The 23432-nt window shown below is 41.5% G+C and overlaps 1 protein-coding gene across 4 annotated transcripts in view; it reads right to left on the bottom strand.

Moving 5' to 3' along the window:
* Positions 1-23432, bottom strand: part of LOC135241956 (TOX high mobility group box family member 3-like) — a 51794-nt gene that overhangs the window by 7332 nt on the left and 21030 nt on the right. For 2 of the 4 annotated variants that reach the window (XM_064312771.1, XM_064312770.1), the window contains exons 2-3: positions 11706-11771; positions 5357-5608 (exon numbers count right to left, since the gene is read on the bottom strand). In XM_064312771.1, the coding sequence (XP_064168841.1) occupies positions 5357-5608; positions 11706-11771 (318 nt within the window). Of the gene's footprint in view, positions 1-5356; positions 5612-11705; positions 11772-23432 lie in introns of all 4 variants that reach the window. The other 2 variants (XM_064312768.1, XM_064312767.1) reach the window with 1 other exon arrangement.

Genomic DNA, 23432 nt, shown 5'->3' with positions numbered 1-23432 from the left:
AAAATAATTTACGGTGTGTGTGACTTCAAAAAATATACATTCTCTTAACAGTGACACAGTAGAGACTTGGATTTCATCAAAGATTTATCTTCTGCAAGCAAGTACCAAAAACAAACAAAAACAAAACATAAGCAAGCATGGTTCGATGGGCGCGGTCAACATTCCACACTCATGAGATCAGTTACCTCAGCAGGATTGGTCAAGACAGCACATGGATAGAAGATGCCTCCCCTAGGAATCTTGCAGTCACCAATCTTGAAGTCACCAACTGTTTATAAACTGCTGCATTCCAATGACTTCCTCTTTTTCCAGCTGCACCCTACACGCACGTCTCTGGAAAGACAACCCCGTGTAGCAGGTTGACCCCATTCAGAGAGGACCGAGATTACCTGCGTACATCAGTCAACGTGCCGCTCCGACGTGATCAGGAGCGAGGACATGATTCATGAGAGGGTTACGCGGAGGACCCAGCTCAAGAACAACGCCCTCTCTGGATGCTGTCGGATCAAAGTAGATAGACCCGCGGAGATTGAGTCGCTAAGCAGACTCAGCAAGCCCTATCTGCACCGCAACGGAACGCAATCCCGCATTCGTGTGTACAGAAATTTTTTTTAAAAGCTACATTTTCAGCAGAATTACGACTCCGTATCCAATTAATCTCAACGTTCACCATGGAGTAACTCAATATGGGCTAGTACTGTAGTGTTATATATATATATACTGTACAACAGCTTGATTATGGGAAAGGGCGAGCTATCATATCCAGTGAGTAGTCTCAGAAGTCACAGAAGCTCAACCGAGCTCAACAGAAGGATCCAGTGGAGCAGGATCATCACTGGCTCATTGTCACTGGGTCAGGCCTGGAGGCCACACATGGACCAGGCAGAAGAAGCCTAGCCATGCTCGACTGCCTCTGGGGAAAGCTGCTGAGACAGGAGCAGAGAGCCGTGTTATGGCTTCCCCAGAGGTCCACGAGGCAGAGGCGGCACACACCGACAACACTGTCACATTCTAGAGAATAAGAGTCTCATAATTACCAAGGGAAGGGGGTTGAGAAGCCATCCAAAGGCAACAGCAGCACTCTGCGAAGCCGGAAGCCATATCCATAACGCCTTTTTACCACACACCAGGAAACATCAGCTTATTCTATCCGATAGGCTAATAAACATTCGGGGAAAGCTAAATGGACTGCATTTATATAGCGCTTTTATCCAAAGCGCTTTACAATTGATGCCTCTCATTCGCCAGAGCAGTTAGGGGTTAGGTGTCTTGCTCAAGGACACTTCGACATGCCCAGGGCGGGGTTTGAACCGGCAACCCTCCGACTGCCAGACAATCGGTCTTACCTCCTGAGCTATGTCACCCTCACCAAGCTAGGAGCTATAAAACTAGCGAGTCCACCAATGTCCACCACTGTTTCTCATATTTGGTTTTAATGACGGAAGATAAGACCCGCAGATAATCCCGGCAAACAGCTGGTGAAGTGACTGTTTGAAATTCAAAATATAACTTTATTAATATCAGCACGTGACGCTGGAGAGTAAGTCAGCACAAAAAAAGTCTGGTCTGTGATATTCCTGTACAAGATGATGGTATTTAAAGGGGTATCGGTTTGGAATCAATCAACGTGGGTTGATTTTACCTAATCAGACATATGAGGTGAAAGCAAAGTTGTTGGTACACAGCAGAATGACAGGCTTCTGTTGTTGAAATAAAGTCATATGCTAGACATTCAGCTTCAGATAGACACCAATCTCATCTCAAGTGGAATAGAACAACTCATATTCTCAAGTAGAACTGAAAAGCATGCATAGATGCATGAAATAAAAATGTAGTTAGTTTCTTCTCATGTTTATGATTAATTATCTAAACTTCATATAAGCATCCATCTAATCATGTAGAAAGAATAGCATGATCTTTCAAAACATCATTTCTTTCCACGTTGTTCTACAAAAAAAAGCGAAAACAAGCCTCTAGATTTTAGATGGTTTTGCAAATCATGGCAAAGTGGACATGATTTTCTAAAATAACATTTGCAGGCATGTGTGTTATATAATCAAAAAAAAAAAGGCATGAAGTGGAATCAAGATAAACCAATGGTGACAGTTTTACCTCTAATAGTACAGGGCCCAAATGAATCCAAATCAGAAAAATCAGCAGATCTAACAGGCTTGGGGGGAAGCAAGCTGGGAAAGAAAAATGAAAGTCAGAAGCTTGTTAGGCAAGCAGATTAAAAAATAATGACTCCAGATTCTGGGCTTCCAAGAGATCTCTGCAGCAGAGAGCATCTGTAGCCAATTTGCTAAACATACGCTGCATATTAGGAGAAGAGGAATTACTGCAGCACTTGGCAATTCGTCTACAAAGAGGTAATTTGAAAATAGCACAAGTATGCTGATTGCAATCTTGCAACAAAAAAAAAAGAAATCTCAACTCAGAATTGGACTGTTAGTTACTTTGATGAGAAAGGAATATGATCCAAAGATATAGTAACCATCTTCTCCGTGTGCTAACTAAGAATTCAGCAAATTATATATTGTAGTCAATGGATAGTCAATCATATGTGTGGCTTTATATTCTCACCTTTTTATTGCTGTATAAACTATACACAGTGAGTGTATATATAAGAGTGAGAGAGAGACTTTGGAGTAGAATACTGCATTAAAATTACATTTTAAATTGTATTTTGTCTTCCTTCTCGTGATCAACAACCCTTTTCTACCCCTTCTACAGCTCATAGCTTTTCCTGCATCTCCAACCATAATAGTAGAAAAAAAAAATCTGCAGACTGTGTCACTGCAAAAAGCTATGAGGAATTAAGTAGAAACACGCCGTCTCCGATGTCTGCTCACAGTCACTCAAGAACACGCCGCATATGCACGGCGTTTAAGACAAATGATGTTTGAAAATTAAATCTATGATCTCCCTCTGAAGTCACGAGAACAGTCGGGAGTGTAACTGTTTTAAGGTTCCATTTCTTCCAGATGTAGAAAGCTTAACTGACCATGAAATGAAAATTCTTTAGGCGCAAACCTATGGGGTTCCATTGCACCACACAGATATGTTAAAACCTGCAATTATTTTACGAGCAGTTTGTGGGGGGTGGGGGGGGGGGGGGGGGTCTTTAAAACTTACAATGCATGAACGAATTAGAATGTAAATAAATACACCTATACTAACAGTATATTTCTTTCCAGGACCACATCACTGTCATTGAGTCTATGGTGTGTTGCCATGGTTCACACCACTGGAAAACACAATAGAGCACATTCCCAATGGCTTTTGCATAGACACCACTTCTAAGCTCTCAACATTCCAGCAGTGCAGAAAAGCACCTGGATTTCTGTGAAAGCCATGCTAAAAAAAGACTATGACAACCCCTCCTGGTCCCCAATACCACTACACTCTGTGGTGGTTATAAAATGCCACTTTCTTTTCTCTAATTTAATAATCAGGAAATCACAAAACTGTTTTGCTTCCTTGGTACTGACACTAGTAATATGACTGGCAGATATCTTCTGAACAGTAAAGACGACGTAAAGTAAACTGCCAAAATCTGGAACTGAATCCCTTTTAAATATTTTCCATACCTGCTCACACAGTAAATCATGACAGGCACTGTTATGAGGAAATGGTTCCTTTCTTTACATGTCACAACATGAGTGACATGTTTGAGATATCACATTTAAAAAAAAAAATTTTGGTAACTGATTCTGTTGCAGGAATTACCCTGTGAGAAGTTCTAAATGCTGGGATGCCTATTCGTGCTGCGAGGCTGAAGATGGCCAAACACAGTAAGGTCTGGGTGGGCCTACATTGGTAGAGACACAATACTGTAGTCCTGGAACACCGTTTCTGCCCCACAGACAAAGAGCAAGGGAGACTGAAAGGAGAGAATAGCCAATGTAAACAGTAGCTCAGGAGGGGATGAGCGCACTCTGGCCATGCAATAAAAAAAGAAGAAGAAAAAAAAAAAAGAAAAAGCACCCATGATCTACAGCTCTCCTTTCACATTCATGAGCTGCATTGTACTGTACTCTTTTGTAGATGCGTCGGCGGATGGGTAGACCACTGCAATGATTCCAGAAGTACATTACATGCCATTAGCTTTGGCCTTTCATTGACTTGAATCACTCAAGTGGACCTAGAACCAGAAGTGCGGGCCACTAGCTCAACAAAATGGCACCCAGAGCTATTGATATCCCAGACATTTATGCCTCAGGCAACCTACAGAGCTCTTGGTAATTGGTGTTTATACCACACAAAACTTATCCTTACAATACTCAATGTGGACTCACTGAGTGCTAAAACCATAAATATTGTGTCTTTTGAGAAAAAAATACCGTTTGCTTCCCCCCAAACAAAACGATGCAGAGCAGTGCAGTGAAACACTGAGCTACACGCTTTCCGAACACCTCATGTGACAATGTACTTAAACAATGCATCAGCATTTTAAGGCGTTTGCAGAAGCACCATGAATAATATATGGACCCATAAAACAGTCCCACTTCTGAGTTCCAGTTTCATTACTCCTGGGTGCAGATGGTGTGTGTGTGAAAATATTTTATTTTTATACACAACTCCATTTTCCTACGCTGACAGCATTTCTCAGTATTTCTTTCTAATCGAAATCGTTCATCATTTGAAGCCATTTAACAACTTATTTTAGCACAGTCTGCATTCCTCCCAAGCTAAGTGACCGGAACATAATCTCCCATTCATACATGCTTATGTGATGTACTGTAGAGCCACATGCATCAAGTCCAGAGGAGGAAAGAGTTTCAGCTGTTATGCTTTTTCCACAGTTGTGTTTCTACGCTGGAGTAAGAGCGCCTGGTTTTCCTAATAGGACTTCATTCAAAACAGGCAACAGCTGCTGCTGAGACTATTATGAACTCCACATGGCCCAAATTTATTTACGCTATTTATTCTATGAACTTGACATGTTTACTTGTCTTAATAAGAGTATATGGAACTCTGAAATTACACTTGCACTGACACTGTAATTATCTACGATGAAAAGATTCTTTAACTTCTCATTTTTCGCTTTTGAGTTTTCTGGGTCTATTAATTATTTATTACTGTGAGTTTGCATCATTAACCCAGCTGACACAAATAAATGTATTTTTGCAGTTAATATGACTGCGTGACCTTTCCCCAAAAGTGTCTCAATTGTTTCTTCAGCATCTCATTACTTGAGCACTTCTTCCTTTTTTCTTTCTTTATTTATAAATCTGATACCGCTGGTTGTAAATTAGCACGTAGCCTGCAGACATAAGTGAGTGAATCTTGTGCATGTGCACAACGGCATGATGGGAGACAGGCTCGGGCGTCGTCGTCGTATCACGCTACTCACCCCCGGCAGGCCGTTGCCGCGGACGACCCCCTCCTGGTCCATGAGGTTGCGGGAGATGGTGATGGAGGGCAGCTCCAGACTCTGAGGGGGGAACTGGGGGGTGAACTGGCCCCTCTGCGAGGACAGGGACTCCGGGTGAGCTGGGAAGGGCGAGTCCACCTCCGAAATCCCCAGGCCCGACTCCGTCTCCGGCGGAGGGGTGATGGGCGGGATCTCAAACTCCTCGTCCCCCAGGCTGGGGGTGTGGAATGTCTGCTGCAGGGAGGGATTATAGAGAAGGACGCAATCAGGTTTCAATCTGATTAGCTTCTACGAATTTTCACAATGAGGTCAAACCGCACAGAAGATTCAAGAAGTAGCACCAATGCAAACCAATTATGCGAGCATAAGTAGGGTATATTGGGATTGTAAAGCACATTTCTTCAAACAAAGGTTAGGAAAAACAAATAAGAAAAAAAAAAAGAATCTGAAAATTTATCTGAACGTATGCACAAGTATCAATCTATTTCAGGAAAAAGAAAAAGAGCTGAACAGAGTGCATCAAACCCATAAATATCAACCAATCGCTGGAGAGGGAAAGATAAACCTTTTTAATCTGTGGGTTAAATTTTAACCAAATGAGATGTTTGGCTGAAGTGTGGAGGAAGTACATGTCACAGAAAGACAGGTTTAAATAATATTTTCAAAGATTATTCCTCATGGCCAGAAGTGTTTCTCTTTGTTCCCCCTTTGCTTGGACCTCTAAATCTGCTCATCAAACAGCATAATCCCGCTGCCTCTGAATTAAAGCTTCTGGTCACACTTAAATTGCTTATTTAGCCATTTCATGATGGAGTTTCTCACCTACTCCGTTCATGCCCGCGGTCTGCAGATTCAAAGGCAGACCCAGAATTACTCTGTCGGGAGAGACACCGTTCTGATACATGTTAAACATCGCGGCCTGCCGACAACTGTTATGGAATTGCATCTGGGTAGTAAAAAAAACATAAACAAACAGTCGCAGGTGCTGTAGAGGGGTTGTTTATCTCAAAAGAAGATTGAGGACAATCGTGCACAAAAGGTAATGCATATGATTGTTTATCCCTGAGCACGAAGGCTCACGCCAGGGGTAAAATATGCTCTCCCTTGTCTTTGGTTCCAGTTAATCTGCACTTAGGAAGACTATCTGAAAAAGCACAAGTCACTTCTGCCTGCACATAATCATGAGACTCTCTCTCTCTCTCCCACTCAGGTTCGAAAGCAGCCAAGGTGAGCAGCAGTGCGCATATGTTAGCACTTCCTTGATTAAAGTGTATTAATATTGCTTGCACTGCGTTAGCGCACTGACACTCAAAATCAACTCATTTTCTTCTGTGAGTTTTCTTTGGTGAAACAGATAGAAAGTGCTTATGCAGAAAACTGTTTGTGTTTATTCAGAATATGTACACACACGTGCACACATGCACACCCGTGTGCATATGCACACACAAATACACACGCACACACATGCATGCACACGCACGCACACACACACACACACACACACATGCATGCATGCACGCACACACACACACAGACACACACACACGCAGTGGCCTTCCTCTATTCTGCAGTAGTCGCTCATCAGGGTTCTCTATGCAGGTACACCTGGTGTCTAACAAATGACTACCTGTGTGACTGTTCACTCTATGGCTCCACAGACTCACACACCAGCTCTTTCGCCCAATCTGACACCTTTCTACAGCCGACTGAAGGCGTATGAAACAAAACCGTGAAATTCATAATAACAACAGGCTTCAAAAATCTGTCAAAACAAAATTGTTGCCTTGGAAAAAAATGTGAGAGACCTAAATTCACAGCCCAAACCAAGCCTGTTTGAAATGGCTCCTGTGTACATACTTTTTCATACAATACAGGCTGAATCTTCAAATCTGCAAGTATAATTATCCAATCATCAATTATTATTGACATCCTTGCAAACAAACATTTGACTTATTTATTGAGTAGCTACATTTCTACGAGGAGAGCAGCTAATGATGATTGTTCCTGTAGGACAACATGCTGCAATATAAATAACTTGTTGTGGAGATGCTTTGATGCGGAAAGGATTTTTATAGAAATCTAAAGTATGAGTCTGACATAAAGCTCAAAGACCAATGTAAGATAGTGCTGTCTTTTATCCCCCTTCAGCTAAACACATATCCTTCTGACCTTTCAGCCAGAAAACAACAGATCCTTGAGAATGAAATTTTTTTTTTTTTGTAGTTGTGTGGTGGGTATCGGGAAGGCCCGAGGACCATTATCAAAGAACACCAGTGTGTATCGAAACTTGTCATCGTCCCCCATGGTTAATACTGATGTCACAAATCAACATCTGCATGAGCTGAAAATTGACATGTACGAAGTAACAGCTCAATTTGGCTACACAAGGTGTCAGCTGTCATTTTTGGTCGCTCATCCGTGGTGACGTGCTGTCAGAAGAAGCCATGCCTGGTGAAGCAGCTCCTGAGTTGCGCCACAGACACTATTAGTGTCATTTCACATGAGGCTGGCCTACCTCTGCACCCAGAAAGGCTTACAAGGGCCTCTGATCTCAGATTAAGAGATGCAGAATCGACTTTCGTCCCTGCCAGCCGCCCGATCGTCCGTTTAAATTGTCCCCGAAAGCTCGGCGGCGAAGCCCGCTGCCGAACCAGAGGCTGGCTCAGGACGGAGGAAGAGAAGAGGCTTGGTTCTTAAGGGTGGATACATCTGCAGATGAGCCACAGCACGCAAGGTTTTGAGAAACGCAGGCCCGGGTCAGAACCATGTGCTCTGCGCCGCACAACTAATTTCAGTGAATGCACTGAGCCTCCAAGGGCGATTGTGACAAATAACGTCACTGTGGGGGTGAAGAGAAATTTGGGGGCCAGACAGTGGCACACAGTAGTCCAGTACAGTGGTTTATGGCAAATCCACAAATTCACAATTTCACTGCACATAGATGTGGGCATTGGCATAATTAAGCTACTAGTCTAGCCATTAGGGTAAAGGGTATTACAGTAGCTACTAAGGTAAAAACCTTTAGGCCTGTATGCAAAACAACCTTCAGAGGGTTTCACCAATACAACTGTAAAATAACTTCCTTTTGAAGATGTCCACTACAGTTTTATATTAAATTACTTTTCTTTTGAAAATGAAATGGGAAATGTTCATACACTAAGAGAAGAGAAATAAGTTATGTAAAACATGGTGTAGCTATGACTGAGACAGAACAGGCTTATGCTCATAAATGTAATTAGAGGCTGGTCTTCAGTTTTAGCTACACTTCCTTATGTGTTCCTGTAGCACAGACTGAAATCAGAAGTTCAGCAGTACTGCCTATAGGAAACGTTCCAAATCTGTATAGTGTGGGGCCAGGCAGATCAGCTGAAGAGAAATATGCCATCAATATTTTCAATCCTTCAGAAACACTGTTAACCAATTTGGGCCGTGGAATCACCAGTGTCGATAGCTTTAATGCCGCATTTCAATTCCTATTTATGAAGTGATAAACACCAATTACAGCTACGCTGGAGCAAAACAAGCAATAAGGGCTTAGAGGAACGCAACAAACTGTCACGCTACTTTTATTTTCATCTATCTGATAGTAAATTCACATGAGGATCTACTGTATGTTGTTAGCTGGAGTTAAATGACACTGATGCTCAATGAATGTACAATTCTCCTTTAGAGACCAAAAGCTTTGTTGCAGGTGAAACACAAGCTGTCAGGCTCAGATAAACGCCATGCTATCTAACGCTGTAAATGCAATCGTTTATAAATGGCAGCTTATCTAATATTGTACAAGAAAAATGTTATATATTCCTTCCACAAAATCACTATTGTATTCTAGCTGCTGCAAGTTTTATAGAATTTTCTAATTAGGCCCAGATTTGAAAATGCAAATACAACACTTACACAGAGCTGTTCCATTTGCAGTGGCTTTTGGCAATAGGGCTAAAACCAAAAATAAAGGAGACAAGAGTACTGCAATGCAATTAGCATTAGGCTGAATTTCAAAAAAAAGTATCCTGAAGTAAAATTCGTTAATGTATTTAAAAAATAACAAGTATCAGGGTCTGATACAGTCGGATGACACTGGAGCATACACAGAAGCTATCCCCCTATTCCATGGTAACCCCCATATCAAGGGCCGACACACTAAGTGGATTATTATTAACATTTCAGCAAAAAAAAAAGAACCTCATTTTAGTGTGAAATTACACGACTCAAAAAAAAAAAAGTTATTTTAATTCTCCTCCGGTTCGGGGTCACATGAAACAATACGTTTCTGCGACTCAAATCCCGCTTTAATTAGAAAAATAGAATCTGCGGCGTGTGCGCTGCCTGCGCGGTCCGTTTTTAATATTGAAAGCGAAGCCCACAGCGACGGGCCATCTGCAGCGCAACACTGGAAACATTTGTTCCTTTTGATAAAATGCAAATCTGCGGGGCTGTTATATCAGGTCCTCGCAGACCGCAGCCTGACACGCCGCGTTTTCACAGCTGGGATTAAATTGTTTCTGAACAGCTGGTGCTGGCTGGGCTCTCTCCTTCACGATCTGGGCTCCGAGCGTCTCGATGTGGAAAAAAAAAAGAAAAAAAGAAAGAAAGGAAGGAAAAAAAAAAGAAAAAAGAAAGCCTATCGAATCAAATGAGGAAAAATGACCCCCGTCACAAACAGCTCCTCCTGGTTCAGCTTTGTGTTCAGATCACTGTATCAGCAGCCAAACCTTGACACACCATGCTCCCCCCCCCCCCCACCCCGTGTGTTATTTGGCTTCTTGAATACCACTGATGCTGAAGCAAAGCTATCCGAACAGGAACAACAGCCCTCTCTGTGCAGGACTCCGTATTGTACGTGGAGAAAGGCAAGATCCATTACACATAATTCAGGCAGCTCGTTTTTTTTTAGCCGCGCTTTACAGAAACTGTGTCCCGTAGGCTTTTGGAAAACCCGTGCCGTTTCTACCTCTCTTAAATCTCAGCGTTTTTTTTTGGTTTTTTTTGAACAATGCTATAGAGAGGGCTTGATGAATGGAGGAGAATGATGGCTTCTGGTTTGTTAGGGCACAATACAGTCAGAGGAGGGGAAAAGTGAACGATACGCTTATGTAATAAATTTTCCGAATCGTTGAATGAATCGCTGTTCATCTGAAAGCACGGAAAAAGAGATGCATTCAGAAAGGTTTGCTTCTGTACTGCTCCTCTCCTGTATGTACTGTACTGTGGCTTGTTGAGGCGTCTCAAACGACTCTAACATGATGTTTTAGAGATTGCGGATCTGCCCGTACAAGACTCATTGAAAATTCACTCATGAAATTCATACCAGCTCCCTTCTACACATGTTCCTTGATCAACTGTCTGAACCGCGGTGAAAGACGGGCAATTATATATAAAACTTTCTGAGATCTAACGGCAGCGAACTGTGGACTGTCAAGATATATTTATCACAGAGCTTTCCGAATGTCAGAATTATTTAAAAGCCTAAACTTAATGCCCGGAGTAATCTTAGCCATAATAAAAGAAGCCAAAATAACAACATGAAGCAATATTATCATCACCCCAAGATTCAAATGTTATAGGAGCGAGTAAAGCATACTGTCATGTCCTTTAATGATTTGGAAAGCTGACTGAATTACCTCAGTGTTGCACATGTCATTTGATCGTTTTATCTTATCTGTTTAAAATGAGTCAAATAACAACTACATGTCACCAATCTAAGTGGTCAAAGATAAACAGACCTAACCAAAGGTCAACATTACAACCCAGTCACAAAATAACACATTCTTCCTTTTAATCCTAGTGTAGCGTCTCTCCGCGATGGAGCCACAGGAACACACTGTGGTCTGAGACAGCCAATAGGCTCTCGAAAGCCTTTGTTTTTACACCACAACCACATTAAACGAATGTCATTCGCCAGCACTTTCAGTGCCAGTTCTCTTCACGGCGAGCAGACTTTTTGAATTCTGACACATACACATTCAGCCCGAGCCCTTGACCTCCACCGCCTTCTCCAAACTCACACCATTCGCTCGGTGTCATGCTTCCTCTGCGCTCTTCTTCACCCCCCCGAATGAAGGGAAGCATGGACGACTGCGCAAATGGAGAAGTGTCATCTCTTCCTGTTTCTCATTAAACCCTCCTTTATTCTGCCCTTCATTGGAAAGGGGGATGAGGGGAGGGGGGGGGATGTGGAGGGGGGAAGACATTTGAAAGCTGGCAATCAATCTCATTTGTCTGCTGCACATCTCAACGCTGCACACAAAGGGCCAAATGAAAGGAGGGGGGGGGGGCGGGTGGGGGGAGAAAGAAAGAAAGACGAGTGACATGTTGAAGAGGTACTTACATCACCAGCTGCAAGAAGGACCCCATTAGCTTCCGTCATGTTCATGTAGCTGTTATTGTTCCCAAACTGCGAGAGACAAGGAATAAACATTAGAATTTAGACGGGTTTCACAGTGCAGGCCTCACGTTACTGAAATATGAGCACATCCTTATACGCACAACTTACGTATGCTTAACTTTCTTAAAATGTAATGTTTTATGGTGGCTAAGGATTCTTTCAGCGTACAAGTGATGTCACCCTGTTGTCGTTTAGAATAGGAGATGCAGTCAATTCACCACCAGATAACAAGAGTTTATTCATTCAGTCTTTATTCGTATTTACAGAATGGCGGCCATTGACCAGTTTGCATCATAAAGCCCGAGCAAGGAGGCACTGAATAAGGCTTTAAACTTTCAACAAGCTAGAAGAGAAGATACAACAGAGGTACAAAACATGTATGGAAGGAGGACCCGTATAACGGGAGGGATTGCTAGCATACAAGTGAGTGTTTTAGTACGGCTGAGGTGCAGTTGGCTGCTTTATAAGAAATGGCAGTGTGTTCTCAATCCACCCCCACACCCACCAAACCCCCCACCACACACACCCACACACACAGCCCTCTGGCAGTGTGGCAGACACTTCCTTTATTCTGAGACACAAGTGCACTGACAGGTAAGAACAATGGAACACAGAATGAAGAATTATTGGCCAGGCTCTGGGCTCTGAGGTACCTTTCTATGACCAATGACAAACTCCTATCTACATCCAGAATGGGCTGGGTGGGGGGGGGGGGGTATTGTGGGGGAGGGGGTGCTGGCATTTCCTCCTGTGGCTTTATGCAGAAGCACAATCCAAAATGAACCAAATAATCATATTCACATGTGACTTGGGTTAAAATCATCTCATTACATTACAAAAGTCACATACTCTCACACATTAAAACGCAGAACAAGAGAATGACTCATTGGATTTTACAAAGGCCAAACACTGGAAGAAACAAATTAAGATCAGAGTAAAAAATGGATGCATTCATTTATTTTTTTTTACTCTTTTGGTATCTCTGACTCTCTCTTGCTCTTTCTCTCCCACTCTCTTCCTTCAGAGCAGTCTGTGAATGCAATTACTGAAAGAGATGTGGCTAATCATCTGCGAACGGTATCCATTAATTAGTATATGCCCTGGAGAACGACGAGAGAACGGGGAGTGATGTCAACAGCACAAAAAACACAGAAGTTGGGAACGGCAGGCGCACAAGCATTTATGTGGCAAAGCAGGTTGTTTTAAGTGGTCCAGGTCATTTATGAGCCATTTGATCTTACGTCCACGTTAATGGCGTCGGCCCTCTGCGCTCAAAGCAAACCTCAGCTATGCAGATAGCCTCTGCTGAAGAACAGCCGACAATCCACAAGGCCTGTGGAGCCAGCGCTCCCTTCTCCAGCCATCTTCTGACTCTCCCTCAGCTCTCTCGGTGACTCTGAGCCAGACTTCGCTGGGCCACAGCTGTCGCAGTATGTGACTAGGTGCGACAGCAATCAACATCACAGAAGCTTATCCGCACGCCGATAATCTTCCTTAGACTGGCACGTCACAAAAAAATATTATTAACACCCCTCTATATTCAAACACAAAAAAAAATTCTACAGCCTTATGTGAAAAGAATCGCGTGCATCATTGCCTTGGCTGCTCTGGCTCATGCCTTGTAGAATGTGAAACAGAAGGCCTCGCGGGAAAGATGTGGTTTCAGGGCACTCCGACGCAAGAGGAGGGGATATGAGAATTCAAGTGCTTCGTTTGCAGCATAAAGCAAACGGAGAGAGACAGAGAGAGAGAGAGAGAGACAGGTGGACCAGACGCGTCGAACGCGTACAGAAGTATTCGTGTTTGCCTTTAAAAGGGCCGGGCACAGAGTTACTCATTAACCTCAAAAAAATTCCAATTACCTGCCCCCCCTCGGGCTCCCTAATGTGTGCCGTTGTTAATACACAGTAAATCAGCCCCACTAATATTTACACATTTTGATAAGGGGACGCAATGCACGAACACAATTACACACGCAGCACAGTACATTTTGTCCTAAAGCCAGACACCGGAGAAATATATCCACTTAATTATGGCCCCGAGTCACCTATATTAATCTTGACCATTAACAGCTTGCTAAGACAAGAGCCCGTATGAAACCTTAATTAAGAAGAGCAGCAAGTAGTTATTTTTAATTTGTTCTGTGATTGCATGTTATGTTCATGTTCGCTGTCGGTCTGATTGAGCCAAATGCCAAATTAAATTAACTGTGATTGGGAGGTCTGGACGGCTGTTGGCAGAGCCTGTACAAAAAAAAAAATGGGTCAGCACAGACAAAGCGTGCTCTGTAATTACAAGACGAGGAGCCGGGAGAATGCTACTTCAGCCCTGCTAGCATAAACAACGCTGCACACGGAAAAAGCCTTTCGGCTGCTACAGGTCGCCTGCAACCAGCAGTCCTTTCTGAGGGTGGAAAAGTACGGACGGAGTGTAGCACAGTGGGTAAGGAACTGGGCTTGTAACCGAAAGGTCGCAGGTTCGATTCCCGGGTAGGACACTGCCGTTGTACCCTTGAGCAAGGTACTTAACCTGCATTGCTTCAGTATATATCCAGCTGTATAAATGGATACAATGTAAAATGCTATGTAAAAGGTGTGTAAGTCGCTCTGGATAAGAGCGTCTGCTAAATGCCTGTAATGTAATATAATGCAATGTAAAAGCCACCGAAAATCTGCGGTGGACAGAAACGCGATCATTAAAAAAATAACATTTTCCAGGATGTTTTTTTTTTTTATGTTAATCAGTTGCTGTGTCTGAATGCGATTCTCCCCTACTGGACCAGCAACAACAAAAAGTGTTAAAATCACTGCAAAGGCAGAGGCATTGAGTTTAGTCAGAACAGTAGCAGTGCATTTAGACATTTCCAGCTCGGTGTGCATTTAGCCCACTTGTGATATCTCTGTTTCTGGAGGGGCTCTGGAAGCAGAGAGCCAGCAGCCAGCACGGATCGGTTTAAAATAGCCACGGGACACCAGGCTTTTATTAACGGAGAGGCTCACTAGCTCCACCCTCTCACAGAGAGGCAGACATGACTGGAAGACAGAGGAAACATTGTGTTTCCAGTCTCTGCAGTTTTCTTTTTTTTTTTTTTTACCCTTCTGGCAAAGATATAAATAAATATTTCAGCAAGGGGAATTAAAAATTAAACAAGTACTTCTCTGCAATGAAAAGGCAACTTTTTTTACAAAACATTCTTTGAAGGACAAGAAGGAAAGAAGGGGCAGTTTCTTTTGTCACGCAAATTAAGTCCTTGGATTAATTTCTTCTTTTTTTTTTGAAAACTGTCAAGAGATAATTAAAAGGGGCAGTTCACTGTCTGAGGTTTTAAACAGCATTTCAGGTTTACTGCATGTTTTGCCCAGACAGTTCTTGTGTGTAATAAAGTATATTTTAGATATTTACAGAACATCTGACATCTTGCTGACTTTGCAATAGCTGATATAAGGGGCAGTTTGTAGTTTAAATTTTTTTAAAAAACATACCCTTCATGTAAATACAAAGCAGTTTGTAGAACCTTATTATACCTCCAGGAGTGCCTGATTACTTTAACAAAAATGACAGTTAATATTATTTATCTCACTGTTTGGAACCGTTTCCTACGATGCATGTCAAAAACATGGCCCAGCTTCCTTTATCAACAGTACAACAAGCAGAGAGCAGCAAATTACTGCGGGAGAGACAAGACCTCAAAGCGACAACAAATCAACAGCACTGAGAGTGGTTTGCGCTTGTCCAATTCCAACTTGTGGGGGGAAAAAATGATGAAATGTTCATGTCACTTTCACCAGCTGCCATTAGACAACCCCACATCTTTTGAAAATGTGGCTGCTTGTTGTCCTCAAAGGGATGTCAGCACAATTTACATTCCCGCTCAGCCTCAGCCTCTGTCTGTTCCAACTCCTCATCCGTAAATTTGGCTCAAATAAAGTTCGGCAAACGCAGCTGAAGCCCTGTTCTGTTTCAGAGCAGGGACATAAATGTAGCTTCGGTTTCATGTCGTCAACTAACTTGGCAACTCTGAGCATGTAGCAACACAGGCAGTGTGGTAGCCATGTCTTAGCCAGGCCAGCAGCATCTAAACCATACCACTCTGTCCCTGGGAAGAACAGGGCTGGAGCCACTTTAAGCCTGAGCCATATTATTTTCCTGAAAATAATATGTATCGATGATTCAGATTAAAAAAAAATAAATAAATAAAAAATTTTTTTATAAGTGCTAGCCTATTCATTTCTGTACCGCAATTCAAGGTATGTATATTATAAGATAAGTATGACTTCCTTGGATATATACTCAATACCTCTGGCTATATATCCCAGCACTGTGCTGTAGCAGTAAAAAAAAAGGCCAACAGGATGCTGGGATATATTGCCAAAATTATTGAGTATAAATCCAAGGAAGCCATACTTATCTTATACAAAACATTTGTTAGACCACACTTGGAGTGCTGTGTGCAGTTCTGGGGACCGTACATCAAGAAAGATATAGAGGATCTGGCAAAGGTTCAAAGAAGAGCAACCAAATTGATTCCTGGTATGAACGATAAAAGCTATGAGGAAAGACTTAGGATGCTTAATCTCTTAAAGCTTAGTAAAAGGAGACTCAGATTGATTGATTGTGGCTTTTAAATTCAAAAAGGGGATCAACAAAGTGAACTACAAGAGATTCTTCAGGTTGGGTTCTGTACAGACATTAGGAAGAATTTTTTTTCACACAGAGAGTAGTCAACAGTCTGCCAGGTCACATAGTAGAGGCAGAAACTCTGGGAAACTTTTGTAATATCTAAAAGTACATACAGACCAAGCAAACCATGTTTTGGGGACGTTGTCGCATGAGGAATAAGATGCTTTCATTTGCAACACATAGCATGCACCCTAAATAATTGAACAGTGCCCAAACAGGACTGCACATTTTTTTGCAAAAAGCTGCATTATAAAGGGGAGGGAGCGACAGAAAGCATATGAATTAATTTCTACTTTTCATATTCCTGAAACGTACTGCAGCAAATGAGGCTTTAACCCCATAAGGCCTGAGGGTATTTTTAGACTATCCCTGCCTATTTCCATGGAGCCTGAAATAATGACCAGCTGCATTTGAAACGTGGAGCCGCAGATTTAAGTAGCTATTTGACGGGTGTGCAGCTGCAGGGTCTGCACACGGTCCAGCTGAAAGTTGAGCAGGGTCTGTTTCCATGTGGAAATTTGTGTGCATGTCTCTGTCATGCTGCATTAACAGCTGGCGTCCAGGACTAAGGGAACAGGGCAGTTCACCTTTGACCCCCGCTGGAACCGATCCAAAGTCCAGTTCATCTCTAAACTCAGCACAAATGCACACTACCACCCTGGACCAGATCCAACTTTGTATAAACCCGCTTGAACGAGGACATTCAAGAAATGTACAAATACCATTATCACAAAACATATTCAAGAAACACACACATCAATTCAAATAAAATGACAGGTTCTCATTAAGAACTGGCCATTTAAAGCAATAAGGAGAGCTCATTGTATATCTAATTATGTATTTCACTGTATACAAGGAATACTATGCAGGATTTCATAGGCTGTGTTTACAATCAAGTAAGTCTCCTCCTCCATATTCAACCCTACCCTCTCACACCAACCAAATACTCCAACTAGTGTAGCTAGCTGGATGGCTAGAGATAAGGTTCGTACTGTGAAATGAGGGACCGTAACAGTAAGAAGCCAGATTCAATTATAGCTTCATTGATTCCATCATGTTGAAAGTAATAGCGGTTTTATCACTGGAACCTTAAGTTCGAACATTTCAGACCCTCCCAAAAATCCTTATTGTCTTCTGCAGCAGGTCAGTTCCAACAGAAAACAAGACAACTCCACGTAACTTTTAATCCCCTTGGCTAAATTCAGCGGACACCGCCTAGGAAACGCAATTCAAAGGTTAACTGTAGTTCTTGAATGAGCCCTCTCAGCTTGTTTTTTTTTGTTTTTGTTTTTTTGCTTCGCTGTCTCCGGACTTCATCGCTAGCCAGCTCTGCAGCCACGCCCACCCCCCCACACAGAGGAGCGCCACGCCCAGAAACAACCCGGACACATTTTAGAATAACAAATACAGGTAAAGGCGCATCGATGTGGCGAAAGCGCATAATGACTGAAATTCACCACTGCATCACAGACATACTTTAGTATGGTTATTTTGTAATATTTTCAAGGTAAAAATCCTGCATAGTATGCCTTTAAAACCCTCAGCAGTAAACCACAATCCATGCTGCAGCCACTTCTCTCTCTCACACTAATCTTCATCTGTACATTCATTCAGCCAGCCACATAATGCAACGCACCAAGTATTGATCTGTTTATTGCGTTTTTACTGCACTCAATTTATAAATACGTATTTGTATATAACAAACAAAGGAGGCACTAAAATGATATAAATAAAACATCTGAAGAAGGAAAGTAATAAAAAGGTGTAGAAATAAAACTAAATAAAATGTAACCAAGTATGGATTTTGTGTCACAAGAGACTAATTTTCAGACGACTGCAGTACATATTCAGGTAGCATACATAAAGACACATATAGGCAGGCCAGAAAATGCTAGTCTTACTGCTTTATAGTTGATTGAAAAAATAACCACGTTTCCAAACCGTCATTCAGATATTTATTATGTGACTGATCGTAATATTTTCATACACTGTATTTGAATATGGGTACTGCTCTTTAGGACATTGCTTCCATTAATGTTACTCAAACGATCTGTCAGATAGACAGACTAAATAACATCCTTACAGCAAGACATCTATTAAAGGACAGGCCTAAGTAAAGACACTTGTGTTTTTTTCCCCTTGTTCTTTATAACGTGAAGTACAGTTGATCTGGTACTTTGCATGTAGATTTGGCAGAATGACAGCTTGGGTCTCTTGGTCCAGTGGAAAGAACAAGATGAAACAGGTACTGCAGCCTCTCCTCCCCTCTCCCAGCTGCCGCCTAGACAAATAAACTCTGAGCTACCTCTTGATTTCAAAGGCCCTCGCAGTCAAATGTTCTCTCGTTTACAGACCAGTTTACCATAAAATCCGAGCAGCTGTTCTAACAAGGTCACTGGGCATACTCAACCCAGGCAGAACTCACACATAGAGTATGGCATCAGTATTTTATTTTATTTTTGTCTGTAGGTATCCTTTTTATAACCAGCTTCACTGTGTGTACCACAGGCTCAGTTTTTTTATCTGTAGGCAGAATGGGTTACAAAAATTTAGTTCAAGTTTTTATTTTATTTTATTTTATTTTATTTTTTTATGTCCAAGGTGCTGCAAGTCAAACAAGGCACTATTACATGGTAGCAGAGTTTAAATTAAGTGTTTTCTCCACTCAAGGTCAGTTTTTCATTTTCAGTCAACCTTCACTAGATCACAGCTTGAAGGGAAAATTGTTTAGAAATAAATGGCTGTCGTTTATGAACCTGCCATTGTGAAAAACCCCAAGGTAAGATTTTGCTGGCAGATTCTGAGATGGATTTTACTCTTAGCATTGACACCACAAAAAAACATGATTGACAAAAAAAGTTACAACGGACCAGCTGGCAGTTAAGTTCTTTTGATGTTCATGTCATCAATACAATAGCATAACTTTATATTTTATCACACCAGTCTTGATATAGCTTATATTTAGAGAGATGCTTGCTTGCTGACACAAAAGGAATAAAGCACACCTGGACAAACATTTTCTGCTTTAATGTTCTCTAAAGTAATATATTATTGATTTCCAGATATGTGCAGCTGAAGGATCAGTGAGCATCCTTTTACAACAGAACTCTGCGCGCACAAAAAAGTGCCGTGTTTTTTTTTTTTATATTAAAGAAAGTTCTGTTTATAGGCCTATTATTTGTGAATAATCCACAGAGAGAACGTCAGAGTGAGATTTTCCACAAGCAGAACAAGGAGTTGTGTTGTACCGATTCAGAGAAACATCCCACCGCACTGGGTAAAATTACCAGCGGAGTGCATAAGAACTGAGCAGTGTTGCTGGATTTTAGACTAACATTGTTCTAATCTACAAAGAATCCACAAAAAATTCTCAGGATGTTTGTAAAACGATAGATGCAAGTACCCATTTCCTCAAGAACATAATATACTGCCAGAGTCTGCTGCAGGGATTATAGAAAAGAACACGTGTCAAGATAAAATAGTAACCTAAGGGATCGTAAAACATACCATGTCTACTTAATTCCTAGGCTATTCCTCGGGGAACGTGGAAATTACAATTAGTAATACTAATATTGTGGTCACACTTCAATCAAATCTCAATGGGCGATTTTGTCATGTGTAAGAGAGGAATTTACTCAATTTTCCCTTTCCCACAACCACAAAACTCGCGCTACATGAGTAAGAAACAAGTGACACGATCAAATTCAGTAGTTAAAGTTAGTGGCAAAGCATGCTGTCATCAGACCTTTCTTACACGGTCTTGAGATCCAGCACAAGCATATTTTCCTGCATCAAAGCTGCGTATGATAGAGTCGGGACATCTGAAGCAGGACATCTGTACGGTACACATCGACTTGCTCTCATTCGGGACCCTGTGCTCTAACATCCGCCTCGGAACATTTTTTACTCTCGCACACCGACGTGTGGAGTTGTGTCAGCTTTCCCAAGAGCAAGCGGGGCGACGTTTCGACGTTTCTCCGCCTTTGATGTGAAGGGGTGCGGGAGCCATTGGCCCTCTCCCATACAAAAGGGCTTAGGCACCAGAGACCCTCGAAATCCCGGTGCTGGCATCCCACAATGAGAGTGGAACACAGACACCCTTTTTTTAGGAAATGAAATGTGAACGGGGGGCACTTGGTGGTGTTGTCTTGCATTCGCCTTTGAGCGATGTTCCAGGGTTGTTTACGATGGACAGCTTTGAAGTGGGTCCAGTTCAAGATGGTATCAGAGGCATTGATTTAAATCATGGAAGCCTTTTTTCCCCCCAAAGCTTTTCCACCCAGAGGGCCCAGAAAAGTCTTTGAGGAAGAGAGGGTGGGGGAAGTTTACAATCCTTCAGAAGGAGATCTTTCAGTTAGCAACAAAACACCATCACTGTTTTGAAACTCTATTGTTTTGGCTGTTAGCATTGCTTGTGACCACACATTCAGTTTGACAGGAGAACAGAGGCTCAGTAACCTGGCCTAAACTGAATCCGTTTGAAATCTGCAGAATATAGACTTGTCTCTAATTGCTTTGTCAGCAGACAAGCATTTCTTGATTTCCATGACTTGATTACAGGTTCATTATAACCAGCTCTTATACGGCCATAAAAAAAGAATGATGGCACCATTAAAATATGCGAGAATGTCAACCATCCATCTTCTAATTGATTAGCATCTAGACTGCATAATGATAGGCAAATTATATATATATATATATATATATATATATATATATATAACAGTAATTGGTATATGTATAGTAATATTTATAATGAAATAGTGCTTTTATAGTAAGAGACCGAGATGACCAATATTTACATGCATTTCCACATGACCTGAATGTACTGTGTGAAGAAACCATTCTCAAGATTCATCCGTAAACTGGAACAGATGAGTTTGGCCTACGATGGCCTTGGCCCTTGTGCTCTCCATAGCATTGTTTTAGATAAAAAAAACCACAGTCTGCACAATCTTGACCAGCGTTAAATCTTTATAAATCTGAGAAGCACAAACCGCAGAGGGGTGACTCATAGAGTATATCAGTCTATTATACACTACAGGGCTGACTGTATTAAACAAATGGATCTGCCTGCAGCTGGAAAAGGAGAAGCAATACGGGAGAGCAGAGGTTATTGTCTAATTTAAATCTTGGCTGCCTTCCCGGAGCTCTACAAGATTCCAATTTGTGGCTGTGTTGCTTGGCGCTACTGACAGGGGCCCTGCTGCAAATACAATTTGGGCCCTCCTCCAGAAATGTGTCTGCAAAAACTGCCGATCAACAAGTCGGCGAAGATTAACAGTACGACCGGAGAAAATTAGTTTAAATTATGGAAACATGTGGACCGAGGATGTTTTTCTTTTCGCTTAATTCTTGCAGCAGCTATGACACTTTTGACCCCAAGCTCCACCGAGACCTCCCTTTTCTGACTCTATATGGCGTGACATTACAGTTCTCTAATGCTCTGGTTTTGTTTTAGGCATGAAACAGATTCAAGTCCAGAGGGCAGTGGGACTGAACAGCTGTTAATCTCGTACCTGTGCAAAAGAGAAAATTAGCTATTTCAAGCGCACAATCTAAATAAATTACCTTTCATATATTAATTTCTTCACCAGATGTTGTCTTCACAAAAGCACTTCAGATAATAACTCCAGCATGTCTGGAAACCATTTACAAGGCATTATTTATTTTCTTCAAGACAAGTGTTCCCGTGCATGTTATAGAGAGTATTGATCTACATTGTTATTTTAACATTTGGCATTCAAAATAAATCACCATTCCATTATGGTGTTAACTGATTATAACCAAGCATTTCTTCCCTCTACAAATGTACCTTCATGGAGGCATGAGAATTAAGACGCATCAAGGAGTCCTTTTTTCATAATTACTCTGCTGCTGAATACAAAAGGAAAGAAAAACTGTCAGTGATAATAAAAAAAGCACCTGCAAAATGGCAGTTTTAGATATCAATGGAACCCAGCTGTGTTTTAGAGGATTCTCTGAGAGAGAAAAAAGCTTTGTTGAAATAGCAGGGCATTCATTGTTTGGAGGGATGAGAGAAGAATGAAAAATGTCTGGCAGAAGTAATTCATTTGAGCTGCTCCACTGGAATAGCAATGGGAACTATCACAACAGAACCCTTTTACTCTCAGTGCAGATTTCCCATAGGATAACATTAAGTTAAGTATTTACATTAGCCACTGATATATACACCAATAGCATTCAATTATATTAAGCAGTCTACTGAGAATCTACCCAACTGCTGGCCAGCATTTGGACTGGTGACAAGATACTGTCATTTCATTAAATTAGTTCTATTTTTTATTTTTTTATTAAGAGCAGATTCCATTAAGGAACGTGTACTACAGGAGGTCCAGCAATGCATTACTTGCAATGCTCAATGGATAGCTCTTCTATATGTGGCTTTAGAAAAATGAAACATATTTCCAAAAAATAACAACAGCTAATACTACCACTATGCTGACTACAACTTATAATAATAATAATAACAATAGTTATTATTGTTGTCATTATTATTGACTATATAATTAACTATACTAAGATAAGATCTTATATAGCTAGTGAATATATGTAGGAGAACCCATTTTATATCCCATTTAAATTCCAATCTTCTTCTCTAAATCAGTTTTTGAAAGTCCTTTGTTTCCATCACTGGACATTGCCAGCCTCATTAAATCTTAAAACCATAACAGAAAATGCACACTAGGGTAGCATTATTGCACAAAATAAATGGAAATGATACAACTGCAGAGTTCATAAAGCAAGCAATTTTGGGCTATTTCATTCTTTCCCCAAGCAATTATGTATACTTGCTTATTCACAAGGTCAGAGCATGATAGTGCTGCTTCATCTTTAAAGTTGTAAACAATAAAGCACCATCCGGCCTGTGTAACACAAACAGCACAGCGTCTGGGCTGGACAGATGTGTTCACATACCAGCCAGGAAGCGAGGCAAGACAAAACATTTGAGTTGTATCGGTTAAAATC

The sequence above is a fragment of the Anguilla rostrata genome, chromosome 16 (assembly GCF_018555375.3).
Source record: "Anguilla rostrata isolate EN2019 chromosome 16, ASM1855537v3, whole genome shotgun sequence".
Lineage (NCBI taxonomy): Eukaryota > Metazoa > Chordata > Actinopteri > Anguilliformes > Anguillidae > Anguilla > Anguilla rostrata.
The sequence above is the reverse complement of the archived record's forward strand: the minus strand, read 5'-3'. Positions and strand labels throughout refer to the sequence as shown.